General features: G+C 42.7%; 1 protein-coding gene across 5 annotated transcripts in view; it reads left to right on the top strand.

Annotated features, from left to right (window-relative positions):
• DCBLD1 (discoidin, CUB and LCCL domain containing 1) overlaps positions 1 to 21,282 on the top strand; it is a 134,100-nt gene that overhangs the window by 42,884 nt on the left and 69,934 nt on the right. For all 5 annotated transcript variants that reach the window (XM_033935364.1, XM_033935365.1, XM_033935363.1 and 2 more), the window contains exons 3-5: positions 5,681 to 5,815; positions 14,677 to 14,728; positions 19,792 to 19,864. In XM_033935364.1, coding sequence (XP_033791255.1) covers positions 5,681 to 5,815; positions 14,677 to 14,728; positions 19,792 to 19,864 — 260 coding nt within the window. The remainder of the gene's footprint in view (positions 1 to 5,680; positions 5,816 to 14,676; positions 14,729 to 19,791; positions 19,865 to 21,282) is intronic.

The raw sequence follows: 21,282 nt of genomic DNA, 5'->3' as shown, positions 1-21,282 counted from the left end.
AATGAGTTCCCACGGGGACAAAAAAAATTTGTCCCTGTGTCCAGTGTTCCCGCTAAGCTGCGTTGGCCTGCGCTCACGCACAAAATATTACATCGCAGCGCACAAGTTTCTCTTCACAGCGCACACACGCGTCGCAAATTTCCCCACAATTGCCATGCTTCGGTTCCTCTTCTTCCTTCCTTCCTCCCCCCCCCGCGGGACCCTGCGGCACCATCAACTCTTACTCCCTCTAATGTCGGCCCTGCAGCTCCAGACTTCCTCGCACCTTCTCCCCTCCCCCTTTGGATCGCTATTATTTTAAATGTTATAGCCGCGGAGCTGTATCCATCAGTGGAGATGTCTAACCTCGGCCTGCCCCGGAACTCTTACTGCAACAGTGACTTCCTGTTCCTGCCTAGACGGGCGGCTGCTGCAGTAAGAGTTCCGGGGCAGGCCGAGGTTAGACATCTCCACTGATGGATACAGCTCCGCGGCTATAACATTTAAAATAATAGCGATCCAAAGGGGGAGGGGAGAAGGTGCGAGGAAGTCTGGAGCTGCAGGGCCGACATTAGAGGGAGTAAGAGTTGATGGTGCCGCAGGGTCCCGCGGGGGGGGGGGGGGAGGAAGGAAGGAAGAAGAGGAACCGAAGCATGGCAATTGTGGGGAAGTGCAGAGCTGCAGGGAAGAGTGTTGCGGTACCCAGCTGGAGGGAGAAGGAAGATGAGGGAGGGAATTAAAGGAGATGCCAGGGCTTGGAGCGTAGGAGGAAGGTATGCCAGTCTAAGGGAAAAGGAAGGGGGAGATGTGAGAGCATGGAGGGGGAGCGAAAGATGGAAGAAAAGGAAAGGAGAGAGATGCCAGAGAATCAGGGAAGGGGAGATACCAGACTATGAGGAGAGGTGTGGGAGAGGGAAGGCGAGGAGAGAGATGCCAGACCAATGGGGTGAAAGGAGAGATGGAAGGGGGAGGCATACAGTTTCTGGAAGGGGCATAGAAGGAGAGAAGATGCCATATAGGGGAAGAGAGACGGCAGACAGTGGATGGAAGGAAGAGAGTTACAAGAAGATGAGGAAAGGAGAAACCACAGAAGACAAAGGTAGAAAAAAATTTCTATTTATTTATTGCTTTAGGAGACATGTGTCACTGTTTCTGTGAAGCATTGTATGCAGAGTCCAGCTTCTTGCTGGTTCAATTTAACCTTTGTCTATGTATTTTTATTTTATCCCCCCTTTTACAAAACTGTGAAGCGTTTTTAGCACCAGCCTTGGTGGTAGCAGCTCTGATGCTCAGAATTTTATGAGCATCAGAGCTGTTACCTCCGTAGCTAAAATCCACACTACAGTTTTGTAAAAGAGGGAGGGGTTAGTTTGTGATTACATATTCCTTACTAGGCGAAGGTGTTTTCTGTGTTCTGTGTGTTTTCTGTTAGGATTGACGGTGTAGGATTGATCTGTGCTGGTCTGGCTTGTTTAGTTTTACAATGGGTGTATTGATGTACTGCTCACTGCAATATGTAAGATGCTGCCTTTTCCTAGGTACTCATGTGTGACGTGTGGTTTGTTACTAAAAATCATGTTTTTCTTACAGATGGGGGGGGTGCCAAAAAATGATGGGCCCCGGATGTTACATATGCTAGGTACGCCACTGTATGTAAAGATACCAGAAAGCTGGCGTAGCAAAAACTTCTAAGTTTTGAGTATTTAACCCTCCCACAATCTCACGGGCACTCGTTTCAAGTTTATTGAGATTTTGATTTAAACGCAATATCAAATATTTTCAATGCGTATAACAAAAATAAATTTGGGGAAATAAATAAAACCATTTGAACCAGTGTTCCCGCTAAGCTGCGCTGGCGCACAAAATATTACATCGCAGCGCACACGTTTCTCGTCACAGCGCACAATCGGAAGAGGCGTACGGCAGATGGCAGGGCGGCGAGAGGAGAATCGGGCGAGTTGGCTCATAACTTGCTGGCGCCCGATATTTTTGGCTCACGGTGAAAAAAGTTTGCTCACAACACCCGCCCGCTTAGAGGGAACACTGCCTGTGTCATTCTCTACTGTTGAGTAAAGATGTGTAAAAACTGAGCTTGTGGTTGGAGGAGGGGGGTTGGCTGCTCTGCTTGATAAGAGTTCTGGCCAGGAGGAGGTCGTCAGCTGGCAGGGCTTGGGGATTCTACACCAATTTTGATGGGCCTGAACCCAAAGTGGGTGGTCTGGACCCATCCATGGCTACACCACTAGCTCAGGGCAAGTATCAAAAGTTGTCTGCCTCTGCACCCCTTTCTGTGCTATGGATCTATTACAATGTGCCCAAGGGAACTGGGTATTATATTGTCTAGAATGGGAGCAGAGGAAGCAGTAACCACATTAAGAGCAGCAATTTCATATTTGGTCTTTGACTGTAGAAGCCAAGCCTACTAAGTTTAACAAAAAAAAAAAAAAAAAAAGATTGTTGTATTGATTTGTGGCAGATAACCTGCATGACAGGGTGACTGCAAAAACCGTGGGAAATGTCCCTGTTTAATCTCTGCCCCACCCATCTCTCCCAGAGCTGCTCATACTGGGTCACAGTTTCATGCAAATGAAGCTGACGCTTTCCCCATTCAGTCTCGAAACCATCAAGCAGACTGAAATCACAGGGTGTGATGATGAGCTGTGTGTGTTTTTAGTGGTGTCTCGGTATCGCCTTTCAGGTATTTCAGGATATCCAGGCTGTCTTGCAGGTTTCAGGAAGAATTTACTGACTGCATAGTTGCTTCTTTGCATTTTATTCAGAGTGAAAAAGATTTTTTTAAATTTTGTTTTCAAGAAAACGCTCATTGGGAATCATAACCAATTCATAATGTAGAAAGGGCTAGATTCACTAAGCTCACCGATTGTGTCCCGACCAGTTTGCGAGTGTTCCCCGACCCAATTCACTAACCTGGCCGATCAATCTCCCACCTGATACAATCCACCCATGCCGATGAGGGGAAATGGCATGCATAAGTAGGAAGGCAGCGATTCACCAAACAGAAGAAGGAACACCGATTGGGCTTGCCGGTCCAAAATCCCAGTTTGCCTCTGCCGACTCTCCTTCTCTCTGCCATATATTGTGTAAAAAACGCAGTGCAGTGCGAGCCTGTGGTTTTAACCTGCAGTTTTAATCTGCGGGTTAAAAGCGTGTTCTGTTCCATAATCTGGCTGTACAAGCGTGTTCTGTTCCATATAATCTAGCTGCACCTAGGCCAAATTGAAATGATTCCTTAGTAACGTCCACTCGTAGGGGCAGCTAAACTTCAGCCACCACTCCCCCTTTGACCTCGCTTGTCAATCTAGGTCTAAATAGAAAATGACACGGTGACAAAATTCATCACCGTTCCCGTCCCCGCGGATAACCGCGGGAAACCATCTTCATGTCATTCTTTAAGGAGAGAGGGAAGAATCAGAGTATGAATGGCCACAACCACTGACCCACAAGCTTTGCTTTGAAGAATGCTGGTGTAGAAGGACTGAGGTTGAAATAGACGCTACAGAATGACAGTCTCTGGTATCCAGAGCAGATATTGTGATGTCATAATGCCTCATTCCACCAGTGCCTAAGAGCCAATCACATCAGTGATATCACAATGGCTTCATTATCCTTGGCTCACATAAGAATCAGAGTATGAATGGCCACAACCACTGACCCACAAGCTTTGCTTTGAAGAATGCTGGTGTAGAAGGACTGAGTTTGAAATAGACATTAGAAAATGACATGGGATTATTTCCCGCGGTTATCCGCGGGGACGGTGATGAATTTTGTCACCGTGTCATTCTCTAGTCTAAATTTCTACTCTTGATCTGAGCTGGGCTGAGACATGTTACACTATGAAAGTTAATACCTTCCAGCTGGGAAAGGATGAGATTTGTACAGTGCTGTGCTGTTTCACACACTCAGAAGGGGCCAGTCTTCAGGTACATCCATCCTATTTATATCTTTTGGAAAGTGCCATCTCCAGAATTACACACAGTACTCCAAATGAAGTCCCAGTAGAGACCTACACAGGGACACCGTCACAGGACCAGATTAAGTTCAATTGATGCCCTAAACACAGCCCAGCAGTGGTACACTTCCATTGCTTAACTGAAATGATCTCTCTCTAGAAACCTGAGTTTTACTGTCTTTATTGTATGAAACAAAGAATTCTATAAATTTATGATTAGAAAAACACTGAAATTCATGTTGGATAATGGATGTGGCAGATGGCAGCCTATGAGCTAAGGGCATGATAGCTAGGGGAGAAAATTGTAGTGCCCCTCCCCCCTTCCCTTGGTGACTTAAGTAGAGAATGACACAATGACTGTTTCCCCCGGGTAGTCCGCAGGAAAGGGGGAAGAAATCGACTGGTTACTGTTGGTACGGGGACAAGGCCATTCACCACCCCGTAGAGCGGTGAATGGCCTTGTCCCCCCAGTAAAGGATATGCTGTGAGTCCCCCCCCAGCTCGCTATCACAGGTGCAACATCAGCATCCTTCTCTTTCCCTATTGTGGGTCCCAATACCCCTCACACCAGCCTCCCTGGATCCCCGATTGCCGGCAGCATTAAAAAAAAAAAAAAAAAACAACCAACCTATGACCTGGGAAAGAGGAGGGTAGGGGATGGTTCTGGGGGGGACGGTGCAAGGGGGCCTCCATTGGCAGGAGGGAGTGGGCATCTTTCCTGTTTGTTTGGGGTTTTTTTTTTTTTCTCTTGCATGGGGGAGGGGGGTTCGGCACATCCCTTGTGCTGATTTTCATCAGCAGAGGGGAGCTTTTTTTTTTTTTTTAAATGGGGCAGATATTGTGCGTTTGTGTAACACATAACAGCATCCATGTCCAAAAGAAAAAAAAAAATGGTTTCCTGCCCCGAACAGATGAGTAACAGGAGGTTTTCCCCTTCCTCTCAGTTTAGGCTTCCCCTGCTGGCTCTATGCATGTGTGAGTCACACTTGCAGTGATCGATTGCACGGGCGAGATGGTGATTACGACACGAACCTCCACGCAAATCATTTGCATGCAAAATTTTTAGTGCATCAGTAGCTCTTTTAGAACCGGCTAAAAATCATATTGACTCGAACCCACGCGGTCTTATTGATTCTGTTTAGTACATCTAGACCTGGTTGATTTTTCACCTAAGAGGAGAGGATTGGTAGTTGATTATGCAGTCCAATTTTTAATTGGGATGGATGGAAATCCTATGTGGGGGGTGAGGGGCATTGATGCTACGTTGATTACAAACCAGTTTAGCTAGTGCTTATTTTTGGTGTAAATCTGCTGATCTTCCAAATTTTAGGAGGTTGTATTTTAGCCATTTAGATTCAGGCTGCTCTTTGGCCAAAAAATTTGCTGGTTAGATTTGACTGATCATTGGCTTATTTTTGACAGCTAAAATTTTGTTTTGCTGGTTAGATGCTCAGCCTTTTTAAAAAAATTATTTTATTTAAATTGGCTTGTATATTACAGTGAATGGTAAATCCTATATGATGATCTCACGTTTTGGATGGAAAAGGCACAAGAGAAAAAAATGACCACATTGTAGCATAGGTATCAGCTTTATGTGAGAACTGGCAAAGTTACATTCTGCGAGTTTGTAATCCTTAAACTGTACATGATCAGAGATGCCATGTGGCTTTCACATGATTACATGATGCTCTTTGTATAAATATTTTTTTTATTCTTAATTTGTTTAAACAGCCTATTGTGGAACTGAGAGAGCTGCGCCCAAGGAAATATTTTTGGATGTTAATGAAGCAATTGTTCGTTTTGAAAGTGGATCCCATATCTCTGGCCGTGGGTTTTTGCTGAACTATGCCAGCAGTGAGCATCCAGGTATGGTAGAGACCAGAAGTGGTTCTGGTTTGTCACAGGAGTAGAACTCTGACCTTCAGGTTCATGCAGATTCCATTGTGTTTATCCCACATCTGTAGCTGCATCGTCTGTAATTTTGTTTGAGAATGTCTACAGCAGGTGAATCTTTTATTTTCCCACCATTTTGATGGCTGGGTAAAAGAAAACTGATAGAAACACAGGTTGCTGCTGATGTGCCAGCATGGTATGCTCAAGCTCCCCCTTCTGATACATACAATTTCCCATCTATTTTGGGAGAGGCGGAATTTTGTGGCGCAGTGGTTAACTTCTGCCTCCGCACCCTGAGGTACATTAGATTGTGAGCCCACCAGGACAGACAAGAAAAAAATGGTAAAGTGCGTGAATAAATTCATGTAAACCATTTACTTTTGCTATTTTTAGTCCTGTAAATTCTATTTCTGCATCTATATAGCACCCAAAACAAGTGTGCTTTTACTTTTCTGTCTTTCTTACATCTTTCATTAGCAGTTCCAAATACTCTGGATCCTTTCACTATTTTGGTTGTATACAAATGATTGTAGATATGGATTTTTTCTACACCAAATGTTTTTACTCTGATTCTATATGTTTGAACTGCTTTCTGTATATTTCTTATAATATTCAATAAAATTATTGAACTTTAAAAAAAAAAAAAAAATAGATCCAGGTAGTCCCTTCTCCAGAGAGCTTTACATTAAGAAGATACTTGAGGAAAGCAATACAAAGTAACTTGTCAGTGAGTGTTGGAAGCAAGGGCAATATTTAAACCCAGATATCCTGACACACTTCTTTATCTTTTTTTTCTCTCCCTGGGTGTTTGATTTGTGTATTATTCAAAATTAAATGCTTAGCCATTCTATTAAACCATCGGTCCTAGAGAAACTGGAGCCTTAGGCTGTGATGCCTTTGAAGGCTCAACAGAAGAGACTCATGGTATTATGGGCTTTTGGAATTAGTGTGTATGCAATATTGAAGCTCATCTACTAAATCATCTTCTTCTGTTAGTTCTTCAATAGTTATTATATCCAAAAGTTCCAAAAATGAACTGTTTCATTTTATTTTAAATGAAAGTTGCCTGCAAAACAGGGGCGTAGCCAGATACCCAATTTTGGGTGGGCCTGAGCCCAAAGTGGGTGAGCATGATAATCCCTCCCTCCACCTAGGTACCTTTAAATCCTTTTGGTCTTTATTGGCGGCGATCAATAACTCATTCCCTTTGCTCACGCTAGCTCCAACAAGCCTTTCTTCTGAGGCAACTTCCTGCTCCCGCAAACAGGAAGCTGCATCAGAGGGTAGACTCAAGCAGGCATGAGCAGGGGGGAATGTGTGTTGCTCACTGCTAGAGAAGAACTAATGGTATCAAAGGTAGGGGGTCATGGGAGTGGAGTTAAATGAGCTCCCAATCTCTTGAAGGGAGAGAGGCCGGGAGTCTTCAGCTGTTAGAGCATATAACTGCTTTGCCACAGTACATATAACTATGGACCTTCTTATAGACATATATACAGACTTAAATGGCAGCCCAAATTTATAGAGAAGGCTTTTTGTGGGTGTGTAAAACCTTTATAAAATTAACTCATAATGTATTCATGCTCAGTTGACATGGAGTGTGAGTGTATATGTGTATGATGCATCATCTATAGTTTAATTTAATGAATTCATTAGATGGCAAATTTATATGAACCTAGGGCAGCTGCTAGTAGCTTTCTAGTTTCTACTTGATCATAGGTATATATGAAAAGACCAACATGGGAAATTAGAACAACCAAGGAACAGAATAGAGACATGAACTAGAAATTCCCTGTCAGCAACAGCAGATGAATAGGTTGTGTCCATCCACCAGCAGATGGCGATAGAGAACACTGAGCTGTGATATAGATATCTCATAGATTAAGGAGAACTCGGAGCCTATTCATTCACCCCCCTCTCAACGGAACAAGACGAAAGAAAATATACGACAGCCTTTTAGCGACACAAGCAGCAAAGATTGATCCCACCATCAACAATCTACTGATAAATTCAACAGACATCAAAATATTCCGAAAAGAAATCAAAACTTATCTCTTCAAAAAACACTTCCCATCATCATAACCCCTCAACAACAATAGAAAATACTCTCATGACCACCACCATCGCAATACATCAGAACCCTGACTTTTATTATTTCTATTCATCACAACAACCTACCAGAATCCTGACTTTATTATATCTACTCATCACAACAACTTATCACAATCTACTATTAGCTTTCAAGTTCCTCCGAAAAACCCAGATTAACAATTGTATCCTGACACATTCTTGAATCTATGTACTGCACCGCTACTGGAAATGTCCAGTCTTATAAATTGTAATCCGCTTAGAACCGCAAGGCACAAGCGGAATATAAATCACTAATGTAATGTAATATAGGATGGCATGCTGCCTGGGCATTTGGTATTGTCTATCCTCAGCAGTCAGATGGATGGATATTCTCCATGCTCTTGGCTTCATTGTGCGCATGCTCCTGTTTTAATTCTTCAGTGAGCTGGGGGTTCAGGTTTGGGTGACTGGCTCCTTTCCTCTCCTCTGGATTAAAAAGAACAAGGTCTTTCTCATTTTCAGCTATTGTCCTGCAAGAAAACCCAAAACAGCAAAAACAGGGGGTGAGGGTCCTCTGAGTCTTGATTAGCAGCAAACCTCTGGGTAGCCAGCATTTGAGCAGCCCTTTCTGCAGAGACCAGGGGACCCTTACCTGAGGCAGCCGGCAAGGGTAAGTGCCTTTGCTGCTTCTGTTGCAGACCGAGGGAGGGCCCGTGCATGAAGCAGCCAGAGAGATCAAGTCCTCTGCTTGCAGCTCACTGAAGCCTTTGCTTACTGTTCCTGTGGCTTTCATCATCTTCTCGCAGTTTTCCCACAGGCTGGTCAGGTCTACCTTCCCTGTTGCAGAAATTCATTACAGCCATTGCCTTTAAGAGAAAAAGAAAGGCACAAATCATACAATCACTGCTCAGGCGGCACTATCCTTGCTGCCTTTCAGTTCCAGACTCCAGTGCTCGGAAGTCTGCCACCATTTATCCACGTGGTCCTCAGTGCAGGGATTGGGGCCGCGCAGCTCTGAAGTGCTGCTCTTGCTATGGGGAAGTGGAGAGCAGCATTGGGCCTCTGTTCAAAATATCCTTCTTGTGGGGTGACTGTTTCTTTGGTTCTTTAGCTCAGGTAACCTGGGAGGCCAATTCTTTCTGCAGGAATCTTAGACTCTTCAGCCCCAGCAGTTTGTCAATATTTGGAGCAGCTGAGAGCCTCTTTCTTCCAGTCAAGTATCTGCTGCATTACAGGTTGCTTCTGAGGTACTTCAACCATTTTCTCCCGAGTTTGAGCCCCTATTGCTCTAGGCCTTTCTGCTCAAGCAGTCCAATCCCTCTCTACCTGTGGCCTCAGAATCTGTGGCTGTGTGGATGCTTTGAAGGATGGCAAGCTTTCTATGGAGGCCAATGATGACCCTTCAGCAATTCTGTTTTCTTGAAGGAGGACTTACCTTCTTTCATTGTTAGTGCCCTGGGGCACTGAACATTTCTTCTCTTGACTGGGTTACTTCAGCCTCATCTTATCCTAAAATAGTTAGTACTAGGAGACCACCTAAATCTTTTCCATTCCACAAGGCCACCCAGGAGTTGATTTCTGTGCAGTGGTCTCCTCTGGATTGGTCTTAGGGCCTACCTTCTCCCTTAGGAAAAACTTGATAAACTCAAATGGCCGAAAGTGGATGCCCTTGTGGCCACTGTGACTAAAAGGACTACAATTCCTGTGGAAGGTAAGGTAGCACTGAAAGATGCTTAGGATCACAAGTTGGAGTCTTCTCCCAAGCTATCCTTTGAGGTGGTGGCTTTGTCCCTTCAGGCAGCTGTTTACAGTTCCTATGCAGCTCAAGCTTGTCTTTCCTGGGTCCAGCAGTCAGCAGGTGATGTGGTGAAGTCAGTTTCTCCTGCATTCTGAGATCTTCCTGTATGACCTGGTCTGTGCATTGGCTAAGCAAATGGCCTTGGCCATTACGGCTCACCATAATTTGCGGTCTCCAAGCTTCAGTTGATGGCTTCTCTTTGGGGAAGACTTAGATCATTGGTTCCTAACCCTGTCATGGAGGACCCCCAGGCAAGTCGGGTTTTCAGGATATCCCTATTGAATATGCATGAGAGAGATCTGCATATAATGGAGGTGCCTGGCATGCAAATCTGCTCCATGCATATTCATTAGAGCTATCCTGACAACCCGACTGGCCTGAGGTGTCCTCCATGACAGGGTTGGGAACTGGTAAGAAAACAGGAGGACTGTAAATGTTGGCGCCTTCCCAAGGATCACCCTTGGACAGCTGGGAAGCAGTCTGAAGGGCAACCTCATCTATGGGATTCTAGAAAGTAATGCTATGGACACTGTCCTTTCAGAAATTGCATTTTTCCCAGTGTCAGTTCTTTTGCTCCGATGAGTGCGGCCCCTCTCAGTCCTCCTGCTCCACTCCAGCTTCTTGAGCAACCCAGTGACTGGCTGCTGGCCTATTCTCCAGATTCTACTGTGGGGGATCACCTGGCACTCTTTTACAGAGAATGGACCAAAGTTCGAGCTCACCTTTCTGGTCATCAATTCCATTTTGGAATCATCTTGTTGTGCTCCTTGAAAGTGGGAGACCATACGGGAATTGCAAGGTTTGTTCCGGTTCCACAGAATGAAAGAGGCTGAGGCAGATATTTGATTTATTTTGTAGTTCCCAAGAAAGGGGACTCCTTCTTCCCAGTGCTAGACCTCAAGGATGTCAACTGGTTCCTGTCAGTCAAGCAGTTTTGCATGGTGATAGCAGCAATGTAGCCAGTGGAGTTCTGGGTCTCAAGGAGGCGTACCTTTACATCCCAGTTTGTCTTCTTCATCAGTGGCTCCTACACTTGTGTTGTCCTAGATCAACACTTTCAATTTTGGGCTATGCCATTTGGTTTTGCAATGGCCTCAAAGACATTTTCCAAGATAATATTGTCTTCCTGCACAGAGAGAACATCAGAGTTCATCTTTATCTGGACCACTGGTTGATCCGGGCGTCCTCCGAGGCCAAGAGTTACGTTTCCATGGCTCAAATCATGGAAGTCCTTTGTTCCCTAGGCTGGGTGATCAATCTTTTCAAGAGCCACCAGACTCCCATACAGAGCCTTGAATATCTAAGGGTTTGCTTCGATATGCGTAAGGGAGCAGTGTTTTGTTCCAGACCTGCATTGTCTCAAGATGCAGTCCCAAGTTAGTGCCTTGTTGGGGGACCCCACCAACTGCATGGAATTATGCTCGGGTATTGGGCTCCATGGTAGCTAACCTGGAGGTGGCTCCTTGGGCCAAAACACATATGAGACTTTTTGCAACAGTCTGCTCTGTCTTTGTGGTCTCCGGTATCCCAGGATTACTCCCTTTGGTTATATTGGATGTGGAAAACTAGGACCAGCATGCGTTGGTGGCTCAGCTTGGACAACTGCAGGCAGGGGATGCCACTGGCATCTCTGGACTGGGTGGTCATCATCACAGATGTCAGGATGGGGAGCTCACTGCCTCTCCACCTCAATATCCAGGGACAGTGGTCTCTAGAGGAGGCTCTTTGTTCCATCAATTGTCTGGGGCTGCACGCAGTACATCTTTACACTGTTGTCCCTTCACTCCCTGCTTCACAGAAGAATGGTCAGGGTCTTCTCAGACAATGTCACAGCCATGGTATACATCAACAGGCGGGGATACTCTTAAGTGTGCAGTTGGCAGAGGAGACTCAGCTGTTACTTCAGTGGGCGGTGGACAGTGTTCCTCTCCTGTCTGCCACTCATATCAAGGAAGCTCTGAATGCCCAGGCAGATTTTCTCAGTTACAACACCCTGGATCTGGTGGAATAGGGGTTCTCTCTCAGACTGCCTTACAGCTGGTGATACAGAAATGGGGGTCTCCAGTCATGGTTCTTATGGCCTTTTGCTGCAATGCCAAGGTTCCACAGTTCTTCAGCAGGGGAAGAGAGCCTGGGTGAAGGGCTTGAATGCTGTGCTTCAGCCCTGGCATTGAGCCGGTCTCCTATGTCTTCTCTCTGGCCCCTGATCAGCCAGGTACTTCACAGAATCAGTCGCTACACAGGTCCATTAGTCCTCATTGTCCCAGATTGGCCTTGTTGCCCATGGTATGCAGGCCTCATCCACCTCTTCTCTGCCTCTGGACCTTCTGTCTTGGGATCCAATCAACATGGAAGATACATCCTGCTTTGGTCTTACAACCTGGCTCTTGAACAGGCACAGTTGAGGAAAAGGGGCTATTCAGAAGAAGTGATACTACATTTTGCTAATGGCTTGCAAGTGCTCCACTTCAGTATATGCTCAGGTTTGGCAGACCTTTGAGTCCTGGTGTTCACAGTGGTCTATTTGCCTATTGCGTCATTTGTGTCTTATATCCTAGTCTTCCTGTAAGAGAGCTGTGCTAAAGGTAGCCAACCCAGATCTCAAGTAGCAAAACAGATTCTATGCTGCTTATCCTAGGAATATGCAGTGGATTTCCCCAAGCCATCTCAATAATGGCTGTGGACTTCTCTCATAGGAAATTATCCAAGCCTTTTTAAACCTCGCTAAGCTGAGTGATTTCACCACATTCTCTGGCACCAAATTCCAGAGTTTAAGTACATGGTGTGTGAACAGAGATTTTCTCCAGTTTGATTTAAATCTATCACTTCATCACATATCCTCTAGTCCTAGTATTTTTGGAAAGAGTGAACAAGCAATTCACATATACCCTTTCCACTCCACTCATTATTTTATAGATCTGTATCATATCACTCCTGAGCCATCTCTTCTCCAAGCTGAAGAGCCCTATGAGGAAAGGCTAAAACATCTAGGGAAGTCATCCAATACCTTTTATCATTTTTGTTGCGCATCTCTTGTACCTTTTTCTAATTCCGCTATATCGCTTTTTGAGATATAGCGAGCAGAACTGCACCCAGTATTCGAGGTGCGGCCATACCAAAGAGTGGTACAAGGGCATTATAACATTTTCATCTTTGTTTTCCATTCCTTTTCTGATAATTCCTAACATTCTATTTGCTTTCTTAGCAGCCGCTGCACATTGAGCTGAGGGTTTTAACGTATCCTCAACAATGACACCTAGATCCTTTTCCCAGGCATTGACTCCTACCATAGTGACGATGTGAATTTTGTGATGGGCTTATGTCATCTTCGGCCTCCAATCCGGGCTCCGGAGGTTTGCTGCCTCTCTTTCTCCTCTTTACTTGTCCAAAGGTAAGGCTTATGTCTTTGTAAGTGAGGAGGGAGGTTTGGTACCACCTTTTTTGTTTTCAGATCCTTCTGCTTTGATATTGATACTAAGTGGCCAGGGAGCATGCCATCCTATATCACAGAAGACAGCTCAATGCTCTCTATCGCTGCCTATTGGTGGTTGGACACAATCCAAGTGCCCCTGGTGCAATAAGCCAGGAACAGAATGTAATACTGACGGATAATTTTTAATTATACCACTTTTATCCATGACACAGCACTAGTCATTTACTTCACAAATACATATCTTATTCACATATTTCAACCACATATTTTGTTTATTTTATTTTATTTCACTCTTACACAACACAGTATACACCATAGCACATGTTTTCCCGTAATTATACATTCTCTCCATAAGACCCCTGAAGAAGGCAATTGTGTCGAAACACGGACAGTGTTGGGTCCAAATGTTTCCAATGGTTCGGGCCCTAGATGTTTCTATGTGGATTATTTATTTGTTTTAATAAAGCCATCATCATGGACATCAACTATCCACAAGCCTCTTATTTCTCGATCATGTCTTCTTTGTGGAGGAATCAGGACCAATTTCCGCTGCTCTGTAATACAATGCTGTTTTCTCATACCATGTTTTTCATGTTGTGTTTTACCATGCTTTAATTGTTTTGCCATCTCCATCATTGTCCCGCCATAACATGTTTGCCATCACACTTTAATATTTATGTAAACTTGTAAATCGTTCTGAACTCTCCTGGGAGGACGTGATATAAAACCAAATAAATAAATACAGTCAAACCTCGGTTTGTGAGTAATGTGGTTTGTGAGTGTTTTGCAAGATGAGCAAAACACTCGCAAATCTTGCCTTGCAAACCGAGCGTTTACTCAAAATGTGAGGCTTCGCCCTCCCCTCCCCCCCCAAACCCTTACCTCGATTGGGCACCGGCACGCAGCACTAACCCACAGGATGTGCCGGTGCCCAAAGAGCCTGCTGCTGATTCTGCTAGGCCTTGAGCATCTGTGCATGCTCAAGGCCTTCTGGCTCCCGCTCTCTCTGAGATTCTAATGAGATTCTCAGTCTTTTTGGGATGTGGTGGGGTAGGGTGGGGTGAAAGCGCACCAGTGGCCTTGGGGGGGGGGGTGTCTTTTTGGGATGTGGAACGAATTATGCTCGTAAACCAAGGTTCCACTGTACATTTATCTGGATTCATGTGCTGTGACTTAGGGTAAGAAAATTATCAGGCGAGGCATAATTTTACCTCACTTCCCACCCCCCCTCCCTTTTACAAAACCATAGCGTGTTTTTTAGTGCCGGTCGCAGCAGTAACAGCACCAACATTTGGAGGAATTCTTTGAGCGTCAAGAGTTGTTACCACCACGACTGGCATTAAAATCCACGCTATGGTTTTGTAAAGGGGGGGGGGTAACCATTGGTAAATGCAAACTGAATTTGTCCAAACCTACGTGTAGCACATAAAAAATGCCCTTGCATATTAAATGCATCTCAACAAATATTCTGCATTTATTTTTTGCCTGCATTCCAAGCTTAAGTAACTGATCACTTTTTCTATTTATCTGCTTTAGATCTAATCACATGTTTGGAGAGGGCAAGCCATTATTTTGAGACCATGCACAGGTAAATATAGGTCTTACTGTTAGGAGTTACAAGTAATGTCTCGCTGCAGCTTTAGTTCAATGAATTGCTTTACCTTAACTGGATAAAATATGGTTATAGAAACACCACATCAAATAAAACCGTAGTGCAGTCATAGCCGTAAGATGAGGTCCTCCATGCATATATGTCTGTACAATTTAATGTTTACCATAGAAATTATTTGGGACAGTGTAACAGCAGAAGTTGGATGTTGAGGCTGGTTTGTGGGCCTGGTGAAAGACTATCTTTTGGGATACGAGGGGTGAGACCATTTTACACGAATAAGAGGTTTTCATTCAGAGGGTGACGAAGGCCTCTCTTTGGGTGGTGCCTTCACCAAGGTCTAATACCAAATACAGATTGTTTTAGCCTAGGTCATAATAGGTATTTTTCCGAACACAAAGAAAGGCTCCTTAAAGTTTGTGCATGAGAGAGGCCTGGGCTAGGAATTTAAAACAAATTTTTAGTCAGAATTAGGACAGGCTGACAGAGCTAGGTGAAAATATCTGCTCTCTGAAACATCTTAGCAAGTCTGTTGCCTTCATTAGTGTTGTAGTAAAAATATTCCATTAAAAAATAAAATTCTGATTGGGTTGGCCTTTATATAGTATCTTTTCCACTAAGGGTCTGATCTACTAAGGTGTTTTCCCATAGACCCAGAATAGGGGGTAAAAAAAACCCTTAATAAACCAAATCATGCAGTGGAATTAGAAGATGCCCACATGTAGTTTGGGAGACTCATTTCATCTATCTGTACTTGCACCTACTTCTGGAGTATTTGAATGGCACACTGATAGAGCTTGATCCCTAGCCTTGAGGAGAATGCATATGCAGTTGAATACAGTTTTTTCAGTGCGCTTGTGCATTGTTTTTGTTGCTGATGTAAACACACTGGTCTACAACATTCTGCTTTAAAGTATTGCAAACTATGTGCCGCGAACACCAGGGAGGAGGAGAGGCACCGGCTGACTGTCTACAGAACGTGCCTCTTGTGGCAAAAGGCATATCCTGTAAGCAGTCAGCCGGCACCTTTCTCTTCTAGCATACCAACTGGTGGCTCGGGACCTCATCTGGAGGGTCTCCAAGCATGTGCAGACGTTGATGTGATGACATCACGAATGCACACCACATCACACATTGCCGTCCACGTATTTCTGGATGCCCGCAAGCTGCAGCCCCCAGTTTAGTGTGCCATGGCTTTGCAAAGTTTGCAACACACTGTTGTAAACCTACCAGGAGCAAAGATTTTCCAGTGGAAGCAAAGTTCTAGATTAAGAAACCATGATAATGGGGCTAAAATAGGGCAAATTCGGGAGTAATGTATGTATGTCATCACAGAGAGAGTGCTGGATGTATAGAACATCCCATGGAAGGTGATAGAGACCAAAACAGTATCAGAATTAAGAGTATGAGACAAGCAGAGAAAATTTTTAGTGGTGGGAAAAGTGAGAAAGCATATGAGGTGGAAGAAAGGGCAGGTTAGATGGCGCTTTCTGTCCTTATCTGTCTTGCTATTCACCACCTCTTGTTGATGCAAATCATTGGTCAGGAAGCCTTGGCTTATTTTACATTACAATTTTCTATGAGATTTCCACAAAAACAGTTCATAGGCTCAGAGTGTGTAAGATAACAAATGCATACATACCCCATTCCAAAGTGAAATTCTGATTTTTGTCCCCTTGTGGTACCCTGCTGAGATCTGTCAGAATGATGACTAAGTTATAGCCAAAACAAAACAGAATGACAGTCCTCCACACGAAACCCAAATAAAGTCGAGATAGCAGCAAAACTAAGAAAAAACAGGTGCTTTGAATATCCTTTTTTTAAAAAAAAATCTTTACTTGAGTCTACATGGACAATGTGTTTCAGCTAAAGGTCATGCATCAGAAGTCTGATTGTACATTAAGATGAATTCCAAAATACAGCACCAAATCGTCTAATAACTTAGATTCAAAAACTTATTTTTCAGTATAATATCATAGACAACAGCCTTTCCAGTGCAATAAGTGAGACATTCTAGACAAGTGGGTTGTATCCCAGTGGCCGCGTGCATTTGGCTAGAATGTCTCGCCTATCTACTGGAAGAGATATTATCAAGGTGAGAACATAATCTCTTTACAATCATAAACTTTGTGATCTATAATCACACTGCAATATATCCCCTCCTTTTTATGAAGCCGCGTTAGGGTTTTTTATCGCAGATCACGGCAGTAAAAGATCCAACACTCATAAGAATTCATATGAGCATCAGAGCTTTTTTCTTTTTTTCTTCCCAAATCTTTATTCATTTTAAGAACCAACATCAAGTGCAACATATTTATCAAACAATTTACAAAATAAACAGCACTTAATTCCATCAATTGATATAATAAGTGCATATCTCTTCCCCCCACCCGCCCTATCATACAGTATAAAGACAATCAAGAGTAATACAAATGACCAAAATAAACAAATTACAATTTAAAAATAAATTAAATATATATCCCCCCCCCCTCCCACCCTCCCTGGATGTGTATAATCAATGGGCAGAACTAACAATCAGTCTTTACAAAATTTTGTCAATGGGTCCCAAACCTCCTTGAATTTCTTATAATGTCCCAATTGTAAAGCACTCATATGTTCAAATTTATAAGTTTGGCACAAGGATTCCCACCAAAAACTATAATTTAACCTGCCTCAACTTTTTCAATTTTTCAAAATAAGCTGCATGGCAACTCCCGTCATGATGAGAAGTAGTTTATTGTTATATGGAGTTATTGGACTCTTGGTCCTCAGTAATGTACCAAACAGCGCTACGTTATACGTCAATGCCAAGGGCACTTCCAGTATTCTATTTATTTGACCCCCAAATGGATCACCAAAATTTAAGTATCAAGGGACAAAAGAAGAGCAGATGATCCAGTGTCCCTATATCGAGATGAAGTGCCAGCATCTATTTAACTTAGAACTATCTAATTTTTGTAATCTAACAGGGGTCCAAAAACTTCTATGCAACAAAAAAAACCCATGTTTGTCTCCTAGATGCTGACACCGTACATCTTATCCTCTAAGTCCAAATTTGTGGCCATTGAGACGCAGAAGAGCGTCGGCGCTTTTACTGCCGTGGCCTGCAATAAAAAAAAACCCTAACGCGACTTCATAAAAGGGGAAAGCATATGATTTTAGGCTGTTATCTACATGTTGAGTCAAGTGAGAATTATGAAATGATATTCAAGCACCTTTTTTGTTATCACCGCTGTTTCTTTTCATTCAGCCAAGTTAAAGCAGCAGGAGGATGAGGCCTAACCATGGAAACTGTTTCCTGAGGCAGCAGTTAAAAGCCTCTTCTCTGACTTTTGTTTCGATTGTAAACTCCATGGAACAAGAGCTGCCATTTGTCAGACATATTTACAACAGAAACACACAACATATTCACTACACAGTACAAAGCAACAGGAGATTCTACCTTGTCAAGGCAGATAATCAAAGAAAACAGAAAAGATGACCAAAGTACCTGAGGCAGGCCTTCGGACCGAAACACGTACATATTGAGTCTTCATAGAATAAAGATATTGAGTACCACCTGTTTGCATTTTCTGTTTTCTTTGACAACATATTCATCACAGAAACAAACAGAAATACAGAAATAAGCAGTTGCAATTTTCTGTATTATGACAGTGAGTAAAGTTTGAGACGGAATCAAATTGGGCTGGAAGATGAGGTGTGCATGGAGGTGAGGCAAGCTGAAAGCATCCAAATGAAGGGAGGGATATAGTTTAAAAATTAGGTCGGTTTGGATTTTATAGAATATATTTTATATATCCATGGTGGTAGCTTATGGTAAAAGTGATATAATACAGCATAAACCTAGGCTTTCATGGTACAGGGCACTTTTTTTTTATTGCTCACACAATGTTTTCTTAATGTTCAGCTGAAGCAGTTTTTTCCTTGGTTCTTAAAGTTTTTTCATTTAGTTTATTACAGACTGAACAGTGGCCACTTTTCTGATGTAGCATTAATGTCTAACACACTAACGCTGATAAAGGAACAATGAAGCTCACTTTAAATGCCTTTTAACCTTGAGTAGTGCTCAGACTCCAAGATGGATCGTAAAAACTCAATATGGGGACAAGCCCCTGTAGAGATTCCTATGGTATCTATCATTGCACCATTGTACGGTTTAAGGTGATTCAAAGCGCTTGCTTAATAAAATAATTTGTATAGTTTACTAGTCCATATAAAGAAACACAAAGTCCAACTGTGAAAAAATTTTCAAAAATAATAACTTCAATATAAACTTAGCTTGAAAAATGCCAACCGCATTAGTTCAGCTGGGTTCTAACAGCGTGAGTTCAGCTGGGTTCTCACGCTGTTAGAACCCAGCTGAACTAATGTGGTTGGCATTTTTCAAGCTAAGTTTATATTGAAGTTATTATTTTTGAAAATTTTTTCACAGTTGGACTTTGTGTTTCTTTATATGGACTAGTAAACTATACAAATTATTTTCTTAAGCAAGCGCTTTGAATCACCTTAAACCGTACAATGGTGCAATGATAGATACCATAGGAATCTCTACAGGGGCTTGTCCCCATATTGAGTTCTTACGATCCATCTTGGAGTCTGAGCACTACTCAAGGTTAAAAGGCATTTAAAGTGAGCTTCATTGTTCCTTTATCAGCGTTAGTGTATTATTGACCTTCAGGAACTTTTTTCTTTTGAATTCACCCCAGTCGTTTATATTGGCATTAATGTCTAATACATAAAAAAATGATTTAACACTCAAGTTGACAAAAGACTTAGGATTCCAGTTTCTTATAATTTGTGACAATATTTTTGATAACTTGGGCCTAGACAATCCCACCCACCCTGGATCTGAACACAGACATGTCAGCCATGACAGCAGAAATGTTTGCTAGGTTCGGCCTGGTGTGACCAAAGTGTGTTATCAGCACAAGCAGTTAAGAGGTATGCCTCTTACTGCAGAAAAATGTAAAAAAATTTCAGTGGAAGGATTTGGTGGGACTAGAGAGAAAAGAACCTAACTTTCTGTTCTTCTCCCTTTGCAGCAAATTCTGTCCTGCTGGCTGCAGAGACGTAGTGGGAGATGTTTATGGAGATGCGGCTGATGGATATCGGGATGTAAGTGTAATGGAGTATGGCTTTCAGAGTGTGCTGAACTAAACGTACACTTGTTTCCAGAACAGAGTGGAAAGAAGGATGAAATCTCTGGATATTAGAGGAAGTTCTCTCTGCATAAGAACATAAGAAAAGCCTTACTGGGTCAGACCAATGGTCCATCAAGCCCAGTAACCTGTTCTCATGATGGCCAATCTAGGTCACTAGTACCTGGCCATAACACAAGGAGTATCAATATTTCATGCTACCGATCCAGGGCAAGCAGTGACTTCCCCCATGTTTTTCTCAATAACAGACTAGACTGCATTTTACTTTTAACAGTAGTAAAAGATTGTAGCATTGATTGAAAGTGCAAAAACTGGCTCATCCCAACCAAAAGTAACCAAAGGCCATTCTGTGGCCAGAAATCTGTCAAACGAGCGGTGCTGTCCCTTCACCCAATTTTATTGCCGGGGGGGGGGGGAGGAAGAGGCAATAGTGATACTACGTTTTGTGCCCTTGGAGTTGTCGGGAACCACATTCCACTCTCCTCCAACTAAAAAAAGAGCAGGGCTCTGAGTTGTACAACAGTAATGAGAAGAAAATGTTAATAATAGTTTCCTTTCTCTCTCTCTTGGTGGTTAGGTCTGTTTGCATGTGAAGGAGGCTGTTGTATATAGGAGATTTTGTAATCATACAGCACTATCTTTGATCATTCTTATGTTAAAGGATATCCCAGCTTACAGACTAGACTAGAAGGGTATCTTCCTCAGTGTATTTCTTCTGCTGCATTTATAATAATAATAATAAATTTTATTTGTATATACCGCCCTACCACATAGTTCTAGGGGGTTCACATACAGTACTAAAAATATACAGTCAGTGAGTAAAATACAATATTCTAAAAAGTTGAACTAAAATTATACAATAGGTGAATAAAATACAATATACTAGAATACAATAAAATTGGCAAAAATGTACTAGCTATAAGATCAATATATAATTTACCAGTCAATAATCTGGGACATCAATTTACAAATTTATCGAATAAATCAGTTTTTAGTAATTTCCTGAAAGACATATATGAATGAGCTTGAGAAATAATGGCACTTAGCCATTGATCCATTTTACCTGCCTGAAAACCCGAGTAATTTATCAAAAAATCTCTTGTATCAACAGTGCTCAATAGTTGGAAAAGTAAATAAACGTTGCCCTCGAGTATTCCTATTAGGTCTATATCGCTCAAAGCATAAAGACAAATAATTAGGAGCCGTACAAAACAATACTTTAAAACAGGTACAACCAAACTTAAACAGTATTCTAGCTTCAAAAGGCAACCAGTGCAACTGTCTGTAGAATGGGGAAACATGGTCATTGTTTTTTTCAACCCAAAAATTAGATGAATCACCGTATTCTGTATAAATCTTAATCTCTTTATGGTT

Source organism: Geotrypetes seraphini, chromosome 3, assembly GCF_902459505.1.
Source record: "Geotrypetes seraphini chromosome 3, aGeoSer1.1, whole genome shotgun sequence".
Classification (NCBI taxonomy): domain Eukaryota; kingdom Metazoa; phylum Chordata; class Amphibia; order Gymnophiona; family Dermophiidae; genus Geotrypetes; species Geotrypetes seraphini.
The sequence above is the reverse complement of the archived record's forward strand: the minus strand, read 5'-3'. Positions and strand labels throughout refer to the sequence as shown.